The sequence below is a fragment of the Sceloporus occidentalis genome, unplaced genomic scaffold (genome assembly GCF_023333645.1).
Source record: "Sceloporus occidentalis isolate IW3139 unplaced genomic scaffold, rSceOcc1.0.p SCAF_29, whole genome shotgun sequence".
Lineage (NCBI taxonomy): Eukaryota > Metazoa > Chordata > Lepidosauria > Squamata > Phrynosomatidae > Sceloporus > Sceloporus occidentalis.
The window spans coordinates 736,651-756,948 of NW_028317009.1; the positions used below are offsets into that span (position 1 = coordinate 736,651).

Consider the following 20,298-nt stretch of genomic DNA (forward strand, 5'->3'; position numbering starts at 1 on the left):
GTGGTTTCTAGTTATGGCCTTGGTGTGGCGTGGGGGCACAGGAGCCTGATAACACAATACAATACATGGGGATGGCATCCAAATATTTCCAGGGCTGCTTTTCATTCAGTCCGGCCCGATGCAAATCCAGGGCCAGTTGGCTCTATTGGGTGATCGTGCTCCCCGGCATAATGTTGCTCGAGGGCCCCATTACTATTGAGACTTCTGATCTCCTCACCAGCTGACCCACTTACACTTTGGAGGACCGTGCCAAGCCAGCACTGCCTCCGCAGCATGCTGCGCCCCAACACATGCTTCTTTAACCACAGAGACCTGTAATTCCTGTCAGGAATTAGTGATATATCCATTTTAAAGATGGCTCAATCATGGATGCCTTTCATGTGGCCATTACTGTACATGTATGTAATAAATGACCTCATTACCTCTGTAGAACAACCAGGTAACAAAGAAAAAACCCACAAAGAATGAGTATCATTTAGAGAATTTAATTGGAACAGAGGGTATAAAGTGCACTCGTTATGTCAAGTTTAGAAAAGAATACTAAGAAAACAAATCAGCTATCAATGCATCGATGAGATCACAGGGTAGTCAATGTCATCACAGGGTAGTCAATGTCATCACAGGCTCGCAGCAGGTCAGTTGCAGCAGCTGCAGGTGTCGCATCCTTTTGTGCATTGGCAGCCCTGGCTGCATTTACTGCATCCAGCAGGACAGCAAGAGCAGCAGCCTATGAGAGAGGAGAGAGTTAGTAGATTTAAAGACAAGAGACCCCCAGGGGCCACAGTAGTTATACACAAAAGAACCGGACCCTCAGATACATCACAAATGTAACATGGCCAGTGGTGTTTTATATTAAATTACAATTATGTAGAATTTTACGTTTTAATGCATTTCTCTTTATGATGTCATAACCTAAAGACTTCAGGAAAGGCAACAGCAGGCAATGTATGGCTGAACCCCCCCCCCCCCCCACATTAATTTAGCCAGAATAGTGGCCACAGCCTTCTTTGTCATACCAGAACCACAACTAGCGAAGCAACAGTTGTGTAAGCCTGAAAGGATTTCTAGTCCGTTCAGTTCACAATATTACAGCATGCCCCCCTCATGGTGTGTCTGCTGCTTAGGCACCCATACAACACGTCACATGTCCACACTAGGCCTACATTGTTGCTGACCTATTGGATCGCAAACATATTAATTCGATTTTTCCGTGAACACCAAAACTTACTTTTTTGGCACGATTTGCATTTGCAGTTTTTACAAGTGCAGCTTCCTCCGCAGGAACAAGAGCCTCCTATGAAAGAATATAGCAATTTATAGATAGGGGTTTAAATGCTTCCTATAGCGAATGGAGAATGTTCCCTATACATTTAGTATGTCACACCATTATATCAATTATAAGGGCCCCTACAAACCAAAAAGCTGCCCCGGACATCATTCTTGTCAATAGATAACTTGTTATCCAATCACAATATCTAACAGTATGTTATAGATATAAGCAGCACTCCCTGTATACAGATAACTCTAGATAGGGTATGCACTCTTATGACCCCAGATCTAGAGCATCCTTTTTTTATAAGTACTTTCTGGACTTATGGATCTGAATAACTCCAATGCAATAAGATTGTAGTAACCCTATATACAGCTAATCATTAGGGGGTGACCCTGCTATCCAGACCCACCCATACAGAGATTAGGCTATGGCTTGGTATTTGGTAAGCCCTCCATACCTGTGGCACACTTGCAGTCTTGTGGGTCCATCCTTGTTGTGATCACTGGTTCTCAGCGTGTGTCTCTGTTGATGCTCTGTGAGTAGTGCTATGAAGCTCCTGTTTCTGCAGCTCCTTTATATACACAGGACCGGGACTGAGTGCAAAACCCAGACACGCCCACAAACACGCCCATTCCCCGCCCGACACCCCACACCACGTGTGGAAAACTCATTGACAAACATTGTATTGTGTCACGGCACCGGCGCTACACACAGAACTAGCAGAGTCATAGGCATGAGCAAGCAGAAAGTGAAATGTTTGGGGAGATTCCTCCCCTTTCTAGTCAGATGTTTGGAACGAGGATCTCATCTGCTCCCCTTCTAGATCACATACAGACAGAATAAAACTATTACATGGAACATATTGCGCCCGACTCCCCAGTGATACAAGCATTAGCACGCTACTAGCATGTCATTGAAGAACATGCTAAATTAACCAGAGATGCACCAATTCTATTTTCATTAACTAGAAGGGAATACAGTTATATTAGAGAAGAATATTAAAAAAATGTCAAAGTATAAAATACAGTAGAAAAAAAACGAGATGATATTTTTCTGAGATAAATATGCAGCAGTTATGATTGTAGTGTTTTGGAAATGTGGTGTCTCTGCGTGCAGAGTCTGGATTCAGGGATCTGAGTCATAACGGGCTGGGAGCGCAGTGACATGTGAAAGAGACGTGTGCAGCATGATTTGTTACTGCATTCATCCCACAACACGATCCCCAGCTCACTGCACTCACCCCGCAGCACACTAATACACACAGCTCACTGCACTCATCCCACAACACACTAATAGACACAACTCACTGCGCTCATCCTACAACACACTAATACACACATCTCACTGCACTCATCCCGCAGCACACTAATACACACAGCTCACTGCACTCGTCCCGCAACACACTAATAGACACAACTCACTGCACTCATCCCGCAACACACTTCACAGCTCACTGCACTCATCCCACACCACACTAATACACACAGCTCACTGCACTCATCCCGCAGCACACTAATAGACACAACTCACTGCACTCATCCCGCAACACACTTCACAGCTCACTGCACTCGTCCCGCAACACACTAATAGACACAACTCACTGCACTCATCCCGCAACACACTTCACAGCTCACTGCACTCATCCCACACCACACTAATACACACAGCTCACTGCACTCATCCCGCAACACACTTCACAGCTCACTGCGCTCATCCCGCAACACACTAATACACACAGCTCACTGCACTCATCCCACAACACACTAATACACACAGCTCACTGCACTCATCCCGCAACACACTAATACACACAGCTCACTGCGCTCATCCCGCAACACAATACACACAGCTCACTGCGCTCATCCCACAGCACACTAATACACACAGCTCACTCATCCCACAACACACTAATAGACACAACTCACTCATCCTACAACACACTTCACAGCTCACTGCACTCATCCCACACCACACTAATACACACAGCTCACTGCACTCGTCCCGCAACACACTTATAGACACAACTCACTGCACTCATCCCGCAACACACTTCACAGCTCACTGCACTCATCCCACAACACACTAATACACACAGCTCACTGCACTCATCCCGCAACACACTTCAGAGCTCACTGCGCTCATCCCGCAACACACTAATACACACAGCTCGCTGCACTCATCCCACAACACACTAATAAACACAACTCACTTTGCTCATCCCACAACACACTTCACAGCTCACTGCACTCATCCCACAACAAACTAATACACACAGCTCACTGCACTCATCCCACAACACACTAATACACACAGCTCACTGCACTCATCCCGCAACACACTAATACACACAGCTCACTGCGCTCATCCCGCAACACAATACACACAGCTCACTGCGCTCATCCCACAGCACACTAATACACACAGCTCACTCATCCCACAACACACTAATAGACACAACTCACTCATCCTACAACACACTTCACAGCTCACTGCACTCATCCCGCAACACACTAATACACACAGCTCACTGCGCTCATCCCGCAACACGCTAATACACGCAGCTCACTGCGCTCATCCTGCAACACAATACACGCAGCTCACTGCGCTCATCCCGCAACACACTAATACACACAGCTCACTGCGCTCATCCCACAGCACACTAATACACACAGCTCACTCATCCCACAACACACTTCACAGCTCACTGCACTCATCCCGCAACACACTAATACACACAGCTCACTGCGCTCATCCCGCAACACACTTCACAGCTCACTGCACTCATCCCGCAACATGCTAATACACGCAGCTCACTACACTCATCCCGCAACACACTAATACACACAGCTCACTGCGCTCATCCCGCAACACACTTCACAGCTCACTGCACTCATCCCGCAACATGCTAATACACGCAGCTCACTGCACTCATCCCGCAACATGCTAATACACGCAGCTCACTGCACTCATCCTGCAACACAATACACGCAGCTCACTGCGCTCATCCCGCAACACACTAATACACACAGCTCACTGCGCTCATCCCGCAACACACTAATACACACAGCTCACTGCGCTCATCCTGCAACACGCTTCACTGCGCACTGAACTCATCCCACAACAAACTAATACACACAGCTCACTGCACTCATCCCACAACACACTAATACACACAGCTCACTGCACTCATCCCGCAACACAGTAATACACACAGCTCACTGCGCTCATCCCACAACACAATACACACAGCTCACTGCACTCATCCCACAGCACACTAATACACACAGCTCACTCATCCCACAACACACTAATAGACACAACTCACTCATCCTACAACACACTTCACAGCTCACTGCACTCATCCCGCAACACACTAATACACACAGCTCACTGCGCTCATCCCGCAACACGCTAATACACGCAGCTCACTGCGCTCATCCTGCAACACAATACACGCAGCTCACTGCGCTCATCCCGCAACATGCTAATACACGCAGCTCACTGCGCTCATCCCACAGCACACTAATACACACAGCTCACTCATCCCACAACACACTTCACAGCTCACTGCACTCATCCCGCAACACACTAATACACACAGCTCACTGCACTCATCCCGCAACACACTAATACACACAGCTCACTGCACTCATCCCGCAACACACTAATACACACAGCTCACTGCGCTCATCCTGCAACACAATACACGCAGCTCACTGCGCTCATCCCACAACACAATACACACAGCTCACTGCACTCATCCCACAGCACACTAATACACACAGCTCACTGCGCTCATCCCGCAACACGCTAATACACGCAGCTCACTGCGCTCATCCTGCAACACAATACACGCAGCTCACTGCGCTCATCCCGCAACACACTAATACACACAGCTCACTGCGCTCATCCCGCAACACACTAATACACACAGCTCACTGCGCTCATCCTGCAACACGCTTCACTGCGCACTGAACTCATCCTACAACACGCTAATACACACAGCTCACTGCACTCATCCCGCAACACAATACACAGCTCACTGCGCTCATCCCGCAACACAATGCACACGGCTCACTGCGCTCATCCCACAAAACACAGCTCACTGCGCACATCCCGCAACCCATTACACAGTTCACTGCACCCATCCTACAACACACTGCACTCATCCCACAACACATCAATGCTCACTGCGCTCATCCCGTAACACAATACACAGGTCACTGCACTCATCCTACAACACACTAATACCGAATATTATGAGCCCTAAAACTAGTCAGGAGGTGTAGACGTCATTTGAAGTTACTTTACCGTGAGTCTGGTAGACAAGTGGAACAGCCTCCCAGTTCTATTTGCCATGAAATCTTACCTGATGTGGGCATCCCCATGTACCTACATTTCCAGCATTGGAGGCCAGTTTACGTATATAAGTAAAGGCTGCATTGGAAGCAGTTCTTAGCGCTGGTTAAGTTACTGTTATAAAGGGATCTAGAATATGAAAACATTTCCTCACTCATCTACTGTATTGGCTCGGATATAGGCCACCCCCGTATATAGGCCGCCCCCTAAAAGTTTGGTGCTTTTTTAAAGAAAAAGTTCTCTTTGAAAAAAAGCACCAAAAAGACATGCTGCCACTCTGTCTGGCGGGGGACATCTACGCAATACGCATACACAACTTCCCCGCAAGACACCCGGGAGTCTCCTCTGGTAAGTCTTGGGGCCGAGGTAAAACGCATTTTGCGGACGGTCACCGGCGATGCGGGTAAACAACCTCCGCAGCCGGTGACCATCCGCACGATGCGCTTAGACAACCTCCCGTGCCGGCGCCTCCCCCGTGGAAAGTGCTGGCAGGGGAGGCTGTCTGAGCGTATCGGGGAGTAGGATGCAGGTCCCCTGATCTGTATCCTAACCCTGCCCCCGGGACTGCATGTCCTGGGCGTCGGGCGCTAGACCCCGAAAGTAGGCCGCACCCCCACTTTAAAGACTTAAAGTGGGGGAAAAAAGTGCGGCCTATATTCGAGCCAATACGGTATTTAAGTGGCTTTGCATGCTACAGATGCTTCTTGAAAGGTTTGTCTGTTTTATACCATCGAACCAGAGGGAAGGATAAAAAGCACCCAAATGGTCCCACTAATATTCACAGAAACTTGTTTCCAAAAGAGTTTTTAATGTGTTTATTATGAAAAACTAACAAGGACACATTTACAATATTAAACAGACAAATACTGCAACAGAGAGATCAGAAGACAAACACCAGCATCTATTTCACATGTGCTGTCAGGCTTGCAGCAGGTCAGTTGCAGCAGCTGCAGGTGTCGCATCCTTTTGTGCACTGGCAGCCCTGGCTGCATTTACTGCATCCGGCAGGACAGCAAGAGCAGCAGCCTATGAGAGAGGAGAAAGGGTATTAGGTTAGAGACCCTCCAGACCACCATAGCTCCATTCAAAATCTGCACCACATACTACCCTAGCATTCATGGGCATAGGAACCAGCGGGGCCAGGGATAATGTAAATCATGCATGGGGGACCGATAATGAAGACCCACCCCTAGGCTGTAGGAAACGCCGTATAGCACCCAGGTGGAGGAGGGGGGTAGCCGAACGGCTGTTCATGAAAGTTTAACCACCCAGTGCCCCCCTGTCTCCTCCACTCTTCGCCTCAACGCTGCCCTGACGGCATGGGTGGGAGCGCGAGGCCTCTGTCCTAGTGCCGGCACTATACGCCGAGTGCCGGAATATGACATATGTCGGCGCTCAGCAGTGAAGCTGCGTGCACAGCAGCGAGACAAAGGAGTTGTGCTCCCACTGCAGGACTTCAGCATGGTACGTGAGCTACAAAGATGGGGTGGTAGATTAATTAATATGTGGATGAATTGTGTGAACAAGTAAGAATGAATGTGTGGATGAACAACAACAATTGCTTGAATGATTTGCAGGAATGCATTAATGGATGTGTATCACAGATGTGCTTTAGGGAAAGGCAAAGATAGTTCAAGCAGGGTGTTTGAGCCTTGGGGACCAAGATGGCACAGACAGGGCTGTTTAGGGACAAAGTTACCTCACACGGTGCTGTAATCTGTAATTTGGGTGCTGGTCAGGTTCTATGTGGGCAGCGTGGATGCCAGGGCTGGCCTTTGGCATGTGTGACCTGTGACGTATGCTTGTAGTTTAGGGGGTTTTATCTATACCTTTAACAATTTATGTGAATTTCAGTTGGTTTCTGTGTTATTCTGTTGATCTGTATCTGCTATGCTTCCATATATTTATATATACCTGCAAGTATAGGGTTTGTATGTCTAATTCAGTTTATCTATACATGCATGTGTTCCATGTGTTCATTTTAGCTATACCCCCAGTGCCGAGTTTATATGAGATTTCCAGTTGATCTATAGCTGCTATGCTTCCATACATTGTATACATGCAAATACAGGGTTTTTATGTCTTATTCAGTTGATCTATACCTGCAGTGCTGTTTAAATGTGTATTTGATCTATACCTGAACTGCAGGGAGTAAGAAAGGTGTGGTTTAGTGAATGAGGGGACAAAGGGACTCCGGGGATGATTACAGGGGAGAGGACCTCTCAATGTCACAGTGCAGTTAGAAGACCACCGACTCTGTCTTCCCCTGATCTGCAGTCAGAGTGGCAAATATATTTTTTTGGTGTGGGAGTGGAAGGAGTGATTGCATGCTAGATAGGCATAGGCTGTTTCGTCCTATGTTTAATGTATTAAACGTACACTATTAGTAACAGTGTAGCAGATTACATATTATTGTACATGTTTGCAACAACAACAAAAAAGGGATGTGGAGAAAGTGGCGTAGGGGATAGTGAGAAAAAATGGCATCTGAAAGCAAAATGCTATCCTCCAGATTTTTAGGAGTTCCTAAGCCCATGCAAACATTTCACTATATTCATTTCCATGAGGGCTATCATTTGTGCTACATTGGGTATATGTGAGCACTATAAGACACACAAGGAGTTTTATTGATCTCCAAGACACATCTACTTACTTTTCTTGCATGATGTGCACTTGCAGTCCTTGCATTTGCAGGAATCTCCGCAGGAGCAGGAAGCACCTATAGTAGATAGGATATAAGAGTTGGAAGGATCAGAAATCTGGTTGCATACAGTAGATAGAGCCATCCAGCACATGACATAACACTATTTGATCCAGCAGACTTCTATAAAAAGACTCAAAACGGTAAGCAAAGGTCCCAAGCCTAGACACAGAACCAGTGCCAGGAACGGCTCTATCAAATCTGCCTGCAAATATTCCTATAGATCGATAACCCATATGGGAACATACAATAAAGTTTATTATCACCCCAATACATGAACAGGGAATGCAGTTATAAGAGCATCAGGTGCATAATAAATAAAACGGCTCTAGAAATAGAATAAGCAATAGCTATAAACCTATAGCCCTGGTCTAGATCTCTAGATATAGTTAATCTTGGTTTTACATAGACCCCTGCTGTATAGTACTAACGCATTATTGTAGCTAACCCATTCCACACAGCGGTGAGTGAGAGACCCCCCATACCTGTGGCACACTTGCAGTCTTGTGGGTCCATCCTTGTTGTGATCACTGGTTCTCGGCGTGTGTCTCTGTTGATGCTCTGTGAGTAGTGCTATGAAGCGCCTGCCTCTGCAGCACCTTTATATACACAGGACCGGGACTGAGTGCAAAACCCAGCCACGCCCACAAACACGCCCACTCTCCGCCCCACACCCCACACCACGTGTGGAAAGCCCTGTTCCAAACACTGCACTCTGAAAAAAAGGACAGCAAAGTCGCATAGAATGATTCATCACCTATATGACATTATTTTAACCCATGAATCAGTTTGGACCATGAATAAAAAGAGAGCTGTGAGATGTGTCTACTGGCTCATTATGCCCCATTTAACATTATAACGAGGCTAGGACTGAAGATCTAAAATATTAACCCCTTAATGCCTCTAAGATTTGTATGAAAACCCCTATTTTAGCAGGATTTAAGGATGTCCTTCAGCTATATTCAATGAGAAGTATGTCATGAATAAGAAAAGCACCATTTATGACATTTACTATTAGACCAGTGATGAATAAAATGAAATTTAAATATGTTTAAGCACTACGGCTTACTTTATTTAACCCACTTCCAGCTCTTTCTATACCTATCGCTGGGTCTTTTCAAACACTGTGACCCACTAGTACCCAGCAAACATTCTTACATCCTACAAAGGACTAAAAAGAGGGTCTTTGGGGGAGATAAAGGGGGTTTGGGTCCCAAAGAGTGGATCTCCTGATTGGTTGATCTGTTTATTGGCACATAATATTATTTTAGTGGTTTTTATACATGTGCGTAAGTATACAAGAACTTCCTTTACTTGCTTATTTATTTTGTTTTGCAAAACATAGCCCACAAGTATACTAATATTATACTCTTTTTTTTTTTTAAGATAAATAAATAAGAAACTTTTCTGTTTTGTCCAGTCTTCCTCCCCTCTCCGATTGACCCCAGCTCATCTCCTGCCTCTCAAAGTGGGGCACATATTTCTTCTGCTCCATTAAACCCAAAGAATGAATGAGATCCATCGCTTTGAATGTTCTCAGCATTCTTCCTGCTGGCTGCCTGTAGCCTGGTGACCATTCGCATAATGTCATTGATTGTCACGGAGTAAACAGCACCGTGTGCAGAGATCCTGTGTAGAGTGTAGAGTGCAGACAGGCGCAGACACCCGAGGGAGGGGGTAGAAGGAGCACAGGGCAGTGTGCAGAGCCAGGGATACCAGTCTGCCCGGCTCTCAATACCTTATACATGGTGCAGGGTGATAATAATAGGATTACCGGGAACGGTTAAAGGATTTTAGCATGTATAGCTTGGAAGAAAGACGTGATAGAAACATTTAAAAGCATAAAGGGAATTGGCACAGTTAAGGAGGAGAGTATATTTAAAAGACGAAAAATGTTAACAACAAAATGGTATAGTCTTAAAGTAGAGGGGCAAAGTAATATCAGGAAATGTTATTTTACTGAGATGGTAGTGGATGTGTGGAATAGCCTTCCAGCAGAGGTGGTTGAGGTGAATACAGTGGGGAGGTTTAAGCATGCCTAGATAAGTATCCAGAAATTGGCCACACTGGATGGGCTATATATAAATATATATATATATATATATATATACACACACACATATACCAGTATATATACACACACACACATATATATATACAGGTATATATATATATATATATATACACCTGTATATATATGTGTGTGCGTATATATACATATATATATATATATATATATAGCCCATCCAGTGTGCCCAATTTCTGGATACTTATCTATGTATTATATATACATACACAGACACACACACATATATATATATACATACAATTTATCATCAATAATATTTACATGCTATATTTGGATAATAATTTGTGCTGGTTAAAGAAATAAATAATAATAAAATACAAGTTGACAAATCTGATCATCACTTTTTTGTATTAATAATAGCATCTTTTCAAAAAAAGAGACCCGACGTGGATTTTGGAGGAATCTAAATTTCAGTTTGACTTTATTTGTGATTTTTTGGTGTTACAAAGTATATATTTGAATGCAAAGTTAATTTAAAAACATTTGTTTCAGCTGGAAATTTAAATAAATAAAATAAACTCATCCTGAGATTTTTCAGATGTTTCGCTTCTAATAACCAAAAAGGTTCTAATTAGGGTCCTGAAGAAAACCATGTATTGCTAAGAGCAACAGGCATTCTGAATTGTCACCTGTATTCATGCATGTGATGTACCAGTGAGAAAAGCACTAATGCCGATGATCTGATACTATCACATCAGACTGGTGCATCGATTGTGTGACCCTACGAATCTGTAAAATCCAAATCCAATATTCAGAGGCAAGCCCTGACACTTCCCAGCTCCGAAAATCAGAACGTCCATGGAACAGCCTCCTAGAAGAGCTGGTAAAAACATTTTATTTACAAACATTTGGCATATTTGAGCTCAAAAGCACGTGAAACGCAAAGGACTGATGAAGATTTGAGTGTTTACATCGGGGCGGGCTGAATGGCTCTTATCTGTCTACAATTCTATGTTTCTGTTGTGAACACACGGTAATTGTGCTGAGTGACGCACTGCTTCTCCACATTGCAGCCTCCAGGCCGTGTGCAGAGCTCACAATCCAGGCTGCCACTACAAGGCCGTGTGCACAAGACACCCTCCCTTCTCTTCTTCCTCCCCTTCTCTTCCTCCTCCTCCTTGGTGCACTCAGCCTATGATGTTAATATTCAGGAGGGATCCTATGACCTCATCCTGATTATTTGGAGGGTTTGATGTGGTTTTCAGCACTTCATTCAAATGCATATTGATCCAGGGCACTAACATTATTCTTATCCTTTATTTGTATATCACCATCAAATCCCGCAGCTTTTCTTCCAGTCCAGACGTTTATTCTGAAAGAACTAGAACCTATAGACTAAGACAAACCAATACATTAGATAAGTGCTCACAAGCTTACAATCTAAAGTATCTAATATATATTTGTATTGGATATTCCGGAAATATCCTGGATCGGGATGTATCTTCCTGATGCAACATTTTGTGATGTATTGATGGCTAGTTGTCTAATTATATTATAAATATTTAAAATAATGTATTTTATTTATAAACACATTTCCGGTTGTTTGTAAACAATTTATTGTGACTTTTTAGGGCTGTAGAACACTGTGATACACTCAAGAGAAGAATGAGGGACTGGAGCTCCTTAACTGGGACACTTGGGTTCTTTAACTCATGTTTATATGTAAAATACTATTAGAAGGGGGCTGCTCCTACTCCAGCTACAATACGCCCCCTGGTGACGTTTTCACATAACTTTATTAACAGCAGGAAGGTGACAGACGGTGGGGCTGCGCAGGAGTGACACCCAGGGGTCCGGTACACGGTGGGGTACCCAGCTTTAGAGATAGGGGAGAATGAAAGGGGAGTGGGTGATAAAGAGTTAACATTAATAGCCAGGAAATGACAAAGTAGGGACGGGGGAAGTGACGCTAGAGGCAGCAGGGTTGGGTTGCCATGGTGACGGAGGATACAGGTAGATAACCTGGCCTTAGAGTGTGCGTTAGATATATGTATATATGCATTATACACACTATATATATATATATATATATATATATATATATATATATATATATATATATATATATATATGAGACAGCATATAGTCTTTAGGTTGCACACACACACAGAAACACACACTGGGCTAGTATATGCATTTGGGGTACATATATATATATATATATGTATTATTATAATATAAGTACTGTATGTATAGGTACACTCCTTTACTATGTATGTTTGCAAAGCTGAGATTTAATGATAAACAATATACTAATATATATCACCATATATATGAACTTAAGTATTATTTATTAATTAATGTAATTGTTGTTTTGAGCAGAACGTAACAGTTAGAATGAACACCTGAAAATAAGGAAAGACTGATAGGGAGTTCCGAGACACATCTGTTTCCCAATAACATGTCAGTGTCAATATAATGACATTATGATCAAACAATAAATAATAATAATAATAATCATGCCTGAACTGACACAAACATATTTTTTGTTAATAAATAATATATATGTGTGTGTTTATATATATATATATATATATATATATATATATATATATATATATGTGAATATATATTTTTTATTTTTTGGTATGGCCTAAAAAATTTAAATATTTATAGCCCATATGAATCATTGGCAATACGTTTTAACTTTAATTTTGAACGTTTCAGAACTATAGAAATGTGATAATAAGATCATTTTTAATCATGCTTTATACCAATTTCAAAAAATATAAAAAGGTCTGACTGTGATACGATATCATTAAAAAGAAGAGGTTGTATCTTTTTTCTTTCTCTTATAATACTGTTTCCCAACACTTTTCACTCTGCACCGGTTCCAGTTGCATTCCCCCTGTCTCTTGTACACAGGGGGACATTTCGTAATTACTGTTTTATCTCTTTAGCCCGTAATCCGCACAATCCCAGCTGGGAAGGGGATGGCTCACGATGGATTTGTGGTTTTCCATATGCGAGGCAGACTATTTAAACATTATTATTATGTTCTGCCGTTAAAGTTGAATTTCTCTATCTATATATATATATATATATATATATATATATATACATGGAGCTAGATTAGGCAATTCTGGGAAAAAGTCCTAAATGTGGGGTCACCATGGAAACCAATGGAATATTTCTTCCGATTATTTAATGTTTTCCTATCTATCCTGCCTTCACCAGCAGAGTATGTGTGAAAGATCCGAACAAAATTTGGTAGAATAAGTGTTTGTAGCGGATGGTGGTAGTTGAAATGTGAATCTATTTGTTTTTACATTTTGTTTTACGCCTTTGCAACATTTTGTCATCTTTTAAATTATTTATTATTATTTGTGCTTCTGTTACAGGAATTCATCATGCTTGTTCCCATATTTACATTAAAGTTGAATCACAAAATCAACCCCCGCATGGTATCTGTGGGGAAATATGATGGAATACACCCATGTCTTACAGCAGCCACCCAAGCTGGAAAGGTATAGTATTCTATCTATGGAGCCTGTACTGTGCTTCTGTGATGCATATTACAAGATGCGATTGCTATGTTTCCACTGACTTTGTTTTGTAGGTTTTTATCCATAACCCTCACACTCGGGGCCAACGGGTTTCCGCAAACCGCCTGGTACAGAGTTCTCACGACTCGGACATCTCTCTCCTGAACATTAATCAGAGTGTCAGCTGCCTGACAGCCGGCCTGCTGGACCCACAGCTGGGCTGTGACTCGCTGATAGTGGGAACCCAGACCAACCTTTTAGCCTATGATGTGCACAACAACTCTGATTTATTCTATAAAGAGGTATTTCGTTTTTTGCTTATTGTCTAAGGCTTTAACCCAGAAAACGCATAACGTTAAGAGGCACTCTTGACTCATGTGTACGGCATCTACCGCTTGGTGTCTTGGGTTTATGCCACACCATGGCTGATGAGGCCTGTTCACTCTCGTGACAGAATCCAGATTTTCTGGTTGCCATGTAAATGCCCTCCCTAACACGCATTTAAGGCAGAAGAAAATATATATATTTCCAATGAGCTTTTTTTAATATAGCATGACAATAAATATGAATATATTCCCATTTTATTTTAGCATATCAATTCTGCAAAGTGTTCATATTATCATGTGCCATGTTATTATAATATCCTCATTTTCATCCGGTAACTTTTAGCAATAACACACATTCATACACCCATAGTTATGATACGGTTCTCTTTACTTCAACGTAATTATAAAAATGAAAGTTATGACCTAATATTTTTCTTTTACGACTGCATTTTAACCTTGTCTGCGTATGTTCTTATTTGTAAAGACCTCTTTTTATGTATAATATTCACATACTGTTTCTAGATTGCAGATGGCGCTAATGCAGTTGTGCTGGGGAAGCTGGGAGATATTTCTTCTCCTCTTGCTCTCATCGGAGGAAACTGTGCCTTGCAAGGTTTTGACCGCAGTGGAAGTGACATGTTTTGGACGGTGAGGAAATAACGTTCATTTTTAGAACGGTTGGTGTGGATCTATTCTTTCGGAAAAGTTAATGGAGAGTGTAAATGTTTGAAGTCTAAATATCCCTACTTCTAAGTAGTTCTAAGCCACAGGTTCTGCTCTATAACTGTGCAGCCTTCTAAATGTTTTCCTTCTTGCTTCAGTATTAATCATGATATTTGCGCATAATGCAGAACATTTTTAAAATTTAACAAACCATAATCATTTGTGTCCTAGGTTACTGGAGATAACGTACGTTCTCTAGCGCTGTGTGACTTTGATGGTGATGGAAAGAAAGAGGTATGTCTGTGGATCTGTCCTGTGTTCTGTGTAGAATAAACTTACAATGCCATATGCTACCTTCTTAGTTTTACCCTTTGTTCTCTTGACAACCGTGAGAAAGGGATTTGATTTTCTCCTTTAGCTTCTTGTAGGATCTGAAGACTTTGACATCAGAGTTTTTAAGGAAGATGAAATAGTAGCAGAGATGACAGAGACTGAGGTAAGGAACGGCAGGTAGCAAGTTGTGAAATTTTATTACTGCTTCTCCTTTCCATTAAACAAGTTGTGTCTTGCAGAATGATTCAGTGTCTGTTTGTGCTTTCTCCAAAATTGTTCAGTCTGAAAGGATCTCATAAGAGTTGAGGTTTTTGGTGTGACTTCTAATCAAAGAGAGTGTTATGTATCTGGCTGCCTTGTGGCCCAACAGATTTTAAAGCTTAGAGGATATGAGGTTGCCCCAGGGTTACACATATCACCTGCATTATGTTGTTGCCTCATGTCCCCCGAGTTATGTTCCTTACACAGAAGGTTTGGTAGGAGCGCAGTACAATCCATATGTTCCCTTCTTTAGAAGAAGAAATTGATAGACATGACAGAAAGGTGGTTAACTTTTCATGTATTGCAGAAATGTTTAGTGTCACAGTGATATGTGGATATGTTCAATGTGGCTTCTTTGTTTCCAGACTATTACATCTCTGTGCCCTATGTATGGCAGTCGCTTTGGGTATGCGCTTTCCAATGGTACTGTTGGGGTGTATGACCGGACATCTCGTTACTGGAGGATAAAGGTGTGTATAAACGTGATTTATTCCTTGTATTTCTTATTGTGTTACAAGTAGCAGGTTTTACCCTTCAAAAGGTTCTATCACTCCTAATAACTTAGTCGATGTCTTCTGCTTTTCGTTCTAAGTTTTCTTTCCATCTTTACAGTCTAAAAACCTTGCAATGAGTATCCACGCTTTTGACCTCAACTCTGATGGTGTATGTGAGTTGATCACTGGATGGTCCAACGGCAAGGTGAGTGCAAGGTGGTCAGCCGGTTATATTCGTCCGTTGCACCCCATGCACAAGTGAGTTTGCATGAATCTCATTAGGGAATGGTCAGCTTATGTAACTTGTCTTGTTTTGTTGATGACATCTTTTGACTGGTTCTGGCAGCCTATAGTTATGCTTCATGCTGCCATTCTCATTTGGTCTAGTACTACATGTGTATATATATATATATATATATATATATATATATATATATATATATATATATATATATAAATATAACTGGGAATTAATGTACTTATAGTTGTTAAAGTTAGTATGTGCATGTGTCGAGTATGAAGATATGCCACTCTAATGCTCCTATACCACTGAGACTAAGGCTTTGTGTTCTTTATCCTGAAATATGAGTAACATGGTATGTAGTCATTAAGCTCCTTGTATATTTGCAGATCGATGCTCGTAGTGACCGAACTGGAGAGGTGATCTTTAAGGATAACTTCTCCTCCTCAGTAGCTGGGGTGGTTGAAGGAGATTACCGTATGGATGGAAAGATGCAGCTTATCTGTTGCTCCATTGATGGAGAAGGTGAGCAGTGAATGGACATGTGCTCTCAGTGGAATTTGTTTAAATAATGAGTGCGTTAGTAGGTAAGGGTAGCTTGTGTGTAGGGGTAGCTTCCCTAATGTATAGATCATTGAGAGATGTTCCCATATGCTCTTAAGAAGTTTTTGTCTCCTCTACATCGCAGTTCGGGGCTATCTCCCTTCAAGCCAAGAGGCTGCAGGGAATCTTTTGGACACAAGTGTTGAACAAGAACTAGTTCGGGAGCTGAGCCAGAAAAAGCAGAATTTGTTGCTGGAACTGAAGAACTATCAAGAGAATACAAAGGTATGTTTAGTGAGGCATTTGTGATCATTTTTACATTGTGCCTTTATCAGAGCGGCATTTGTAAAGCTAGGTATACAGAAGTACAATCCAATGTTACAGCTCGTTACAATATTTCACGTAATGTTTGAATTGCGTTTCTGGAACAGGCAGAGTCACGGGTCCAAGCGAGCGAACCTGATGGTCAGATGGGGGTTATTCCAGCAAATACACAGCTACAGACTGCTCTGTCAGTGAGTCTGGGCACTGATACGCGGGCTGCGCATGTGGAACTCAGCATCTCAACATCTAATGGTGAGCGTTGTGTCCAAACTGCTCACATGCTGGTGAACAGGAAATTGGTCACGTAAAATGACAGCTTTAGTACTGGGAAACACTTTTTCCAACAATTATACCACAGTTTTGTCTTCTAGACCAGGAAGGACAGACTGATAGTCCAGTAAACTATTTATTCACCCTTAGATACCATCATTCGTGCTGTCCTAATCTTTGCCGAAGGAATCTTTGAAGGAGAAAGCCATGTTGTACATCCCAGCGCTCAGCATCTAACAGGGCGCATCCGAGTTCCTATTTGTCCTCCCAAGGATGTGCTTGTGGACCTGCACATCAAAGCATTTGTGGGATATAGGAGCAGGTAGGAAAATTAATTGAACGTATTTGGTAAAACCCATTTAACCTCATAAAGTGCCAGGTCAATGGACACCAACGGGATGGATTTCCATGACTTGCCTTTTGTCAAGGGATTAAAAGGTTATTAGGACTGTTTTAAAATGTGTTTTACACATGTTTACCTTTAAAGAATAGTTTGCACTGTTTAGGTCTTCGGCAGGGAGGCGATTTCCAGGAAATCTGGACAACCTGGACTGTACAAAGCCTAGGTCAGGGGGCCAGAGTTAAGAATATTCGAGTAACAAGCCAAGGTCAGGAAGCCGGAGTTCAGGGTCAAGCCGGGTCAAGCACAGGTGCAAGGTAGCAAAAAAACACACTAAGGCAGGATACACTATGGTGAACATAGGTAAGAGCATCAGACTGCAAGGTGTAGCGGTTCTCAGATAGTTTATATAGGAAAATGGAGGAGAAAAGGCCTCAATTTCGTAATCAGCACCTAATTAAAAACCGAGTGCTCTGCTCTCCTCTGTCCATCGTGGCCATCTTGTGTGTGGTGCGACTGTAGTTTGAGGGAGCCGGAAGAAGATCCGGTGGTCGTGGTGGGAGACTGCCCAGAGGTGTCATTCATCAGTTCTGCGGAGGAGCCTGCCACATGGAGCAGGCTGGAGGGCTTCCCGTCTTCGCATTTAATAAACCCCTGACATTTTGAAATTTAAATGCTAATAATTTAAACTTTGTTTACTTTTAGTGTACAGTTTCATGTTTTTGAATTGACACGGCAGTTGCCTCGCTTCTCCATGTATGTGCTGAGTAACTCAGCTTCTGCACCAGAGCCAACCAGCCATGTGAACTTCACCATTAGTGAACGAGTTCAGAGGGTGAGTGCTATGCCCAGTGCATGAATTATTCAGAAAATTGGTTTCCAGTACCATATTTATTTGGTAGATCATGTTATCTTTACGTTATATTTATTACCCAGGTGGTTCTTTGGCTGAATCAGAACTTCTTACTGCCTGAAGACACTGAGATGCAGAGCATGCCATTCCAGATCAGCTTCACGTCGCTTCGTGATGGAGGAACACTTCTAATAAGAATGAAATCCAATGGAGAGGTAGCCGGATCCTCCCATGTCCATTTATAATATTATTGATAGGCCCTGAGCAGGAAGATGGAAGAGCGTTACTTACCTGTTCACTGTGTGTAACACCTTGTATCCCTCTTCAGATTTCAGTGCAGACAGATGACATGGATCTAGCAGGTGACATCATCCAATCTTTGGCTTCATTCCTAGCCATAGAAGACTTAAACGTGGAAGCCGATTTCCCCAAATACTTTGATCATCTTCGAAATGTGCTGGTGCAGGTGTGTTAGATGAAATAAGCGTGTCTGTGCCTCTCTGCAGGGGTATATTGTCAGTTATAGGGATCCATGCTCGTAAGCTTACCGATACCATAAGTACTTTCCTTTTAACTGTACTCCTACCATGAAATGCACGGTCCTACTCAGTCACATGATCTTTATAATCTTTTGCATATAGACATACCCAGGTAAAAACATTTATGAGCTATATGGAGATGCTATCAATATATCTTTGTCATGCTATTTTCTACGTCAATGACAGGTGGATGAGTCTCACTCTGTGCACCAGAAGCTTACTGCAGACATGGCTGAACAGTCTAGCGTGGTCCGCAGCATGCTAGTGCAGGCCGAAGATTCGCGTCTAATGAGCGACATGTAAGTCATCACTACAATGTACATGTACTTTAAATGATCAGCCAGAAGATGAGCCTTTGGGTGGACATGATCTATTCTAATCCCAATACACTTCAAGCATAAATTCCAAAACCACGTGTTTATTTTTGTCTGACGCAGAAAGAATATGAGAAAACGGTACACGGAACTCTACGAACTCAACCGAGATCTCATAAATCGCTACAAAATTCGTTGTAATAATCACACTGAGCTAATAAATAATCTGAAATGCGTGAATCAGGCAATTCAGCGTGCGGGCCGGCTGCGGGGTAAGTGTGGCGACACTCAACTTTGTCATCAGAACTTTACAGGCAGCGCTAACCATCTTGTTAAGTAGGTCTTATTTTTCATGTTAACGTGTTATTGTATTTTATCATCGTGTATGTGTGGTCGCCACCTTATACCGTTTGGATAGACAATTTACGATAGACAAGCTCTGGTCTTTGTATATAAAAGCAAAGTATCTTTTACTCGAATGTGAACTTAGATGAGTCCACTCTCAAAGTCTCTGGATATGGAGTTCTTTTAGGGTTACATTTTTCATGTGGTCATGGTGGAGGGACAAAACATAAACAGGGTTAAAGAAGGTATTTTAAGCCAAACCATTTGTCTTCATAGTTGGGAAACCCAAAGTTCAAGTGATCACCGCCTGCAGAGATGCCATTCGGAACAACAACATCAATGCCTTGTTTAGGATCATGCGTGTGGGAGCCACCCCTTCCTAGGACATCCCTTCCATTGCTTGTGACAATCTTTATGTGTTTTATACACGTGAAACCAAGGACTGACTTCTACCTTCACCAGGGATGAGCTTCCTGTAAGGACTGTTCTATTATATGCAGGTTCCCATCCCTGGTAGTTGTGTCTTCAGCTACAGTGGAACCCAG

At 42.6% G+C, this 20,298-nt stretch overlaps 2 protein-coding genes across 3 annotated transcripts; one reads left to right on the top strand and one right to left on the bottom strand.

Moving 5' to 3' along the window:
- Window positions 1-6,566: 6,566 nt before the first annotated feature.
- Window positions 6,567-8,849, bottom strand: LOC149299079 (metallothionein-like). The gene is made up of 3 exons (XM_089486420.1): window positions 8,819-8,849; window positions 8,286-8,351; window positions 6,567-6,658 (listed from the first exon to the last, which is right to left on the bottom strand). Exons 1-3 carry the CDS (start codon window positions 8,847-8,849, stop codon window positions 6,567-6,569), a joined length of 189 nt encoding a protein of 62 aa, XP_089342546.1.
- Window positions 8,850-13,772: 4,923 nt separating this feature from the next.
- Window positions 13,773-20,136, top strand: BBS2 (Bardet-Biedl syndrome 2). Of its 2 annotated transcripts, none has more exons than XM_089486451.1 (17): window positions 13,773-13,889; window positions 13,982-14,209; window positions 14,756-14,881; window positions 15,128-15,190; window positions 15,315-15,392; window positions 15,856-15,960; window positions 16,103-16,189; window positions 16,615-16,750; window positions 16,914-17,062; window positions 17,206-17,344; window positions 17,513-17,684; window positions 18,408-18,537; window positions 18,639-18,770; window positions 18,884-19,021; window positions 19,281-19,393; window positions 19,532-19,680; window positions 20,030-20,136. In XM_089486451.1, the coding sequence occupies exons 1-17, from the start codon at window positions 13,773-13,775 to the stop codon at window positions 20,134-20,136; spliced, it is 2,169 nt and encodes a 722-aa protein (XP_089342577.1). The 2 variants fall into 2 exon arrangements, with proteins under 2 accessions (XP_089342577.1, XP_089342578.1); XM_089486452.1 differs by having other exon boundaries at window positions 16,914-17,053; window positions 17,200-17,344.
- The last annotated feature ends 162 nt before the right edge of the window (window positions 20,137-20,298 follow it).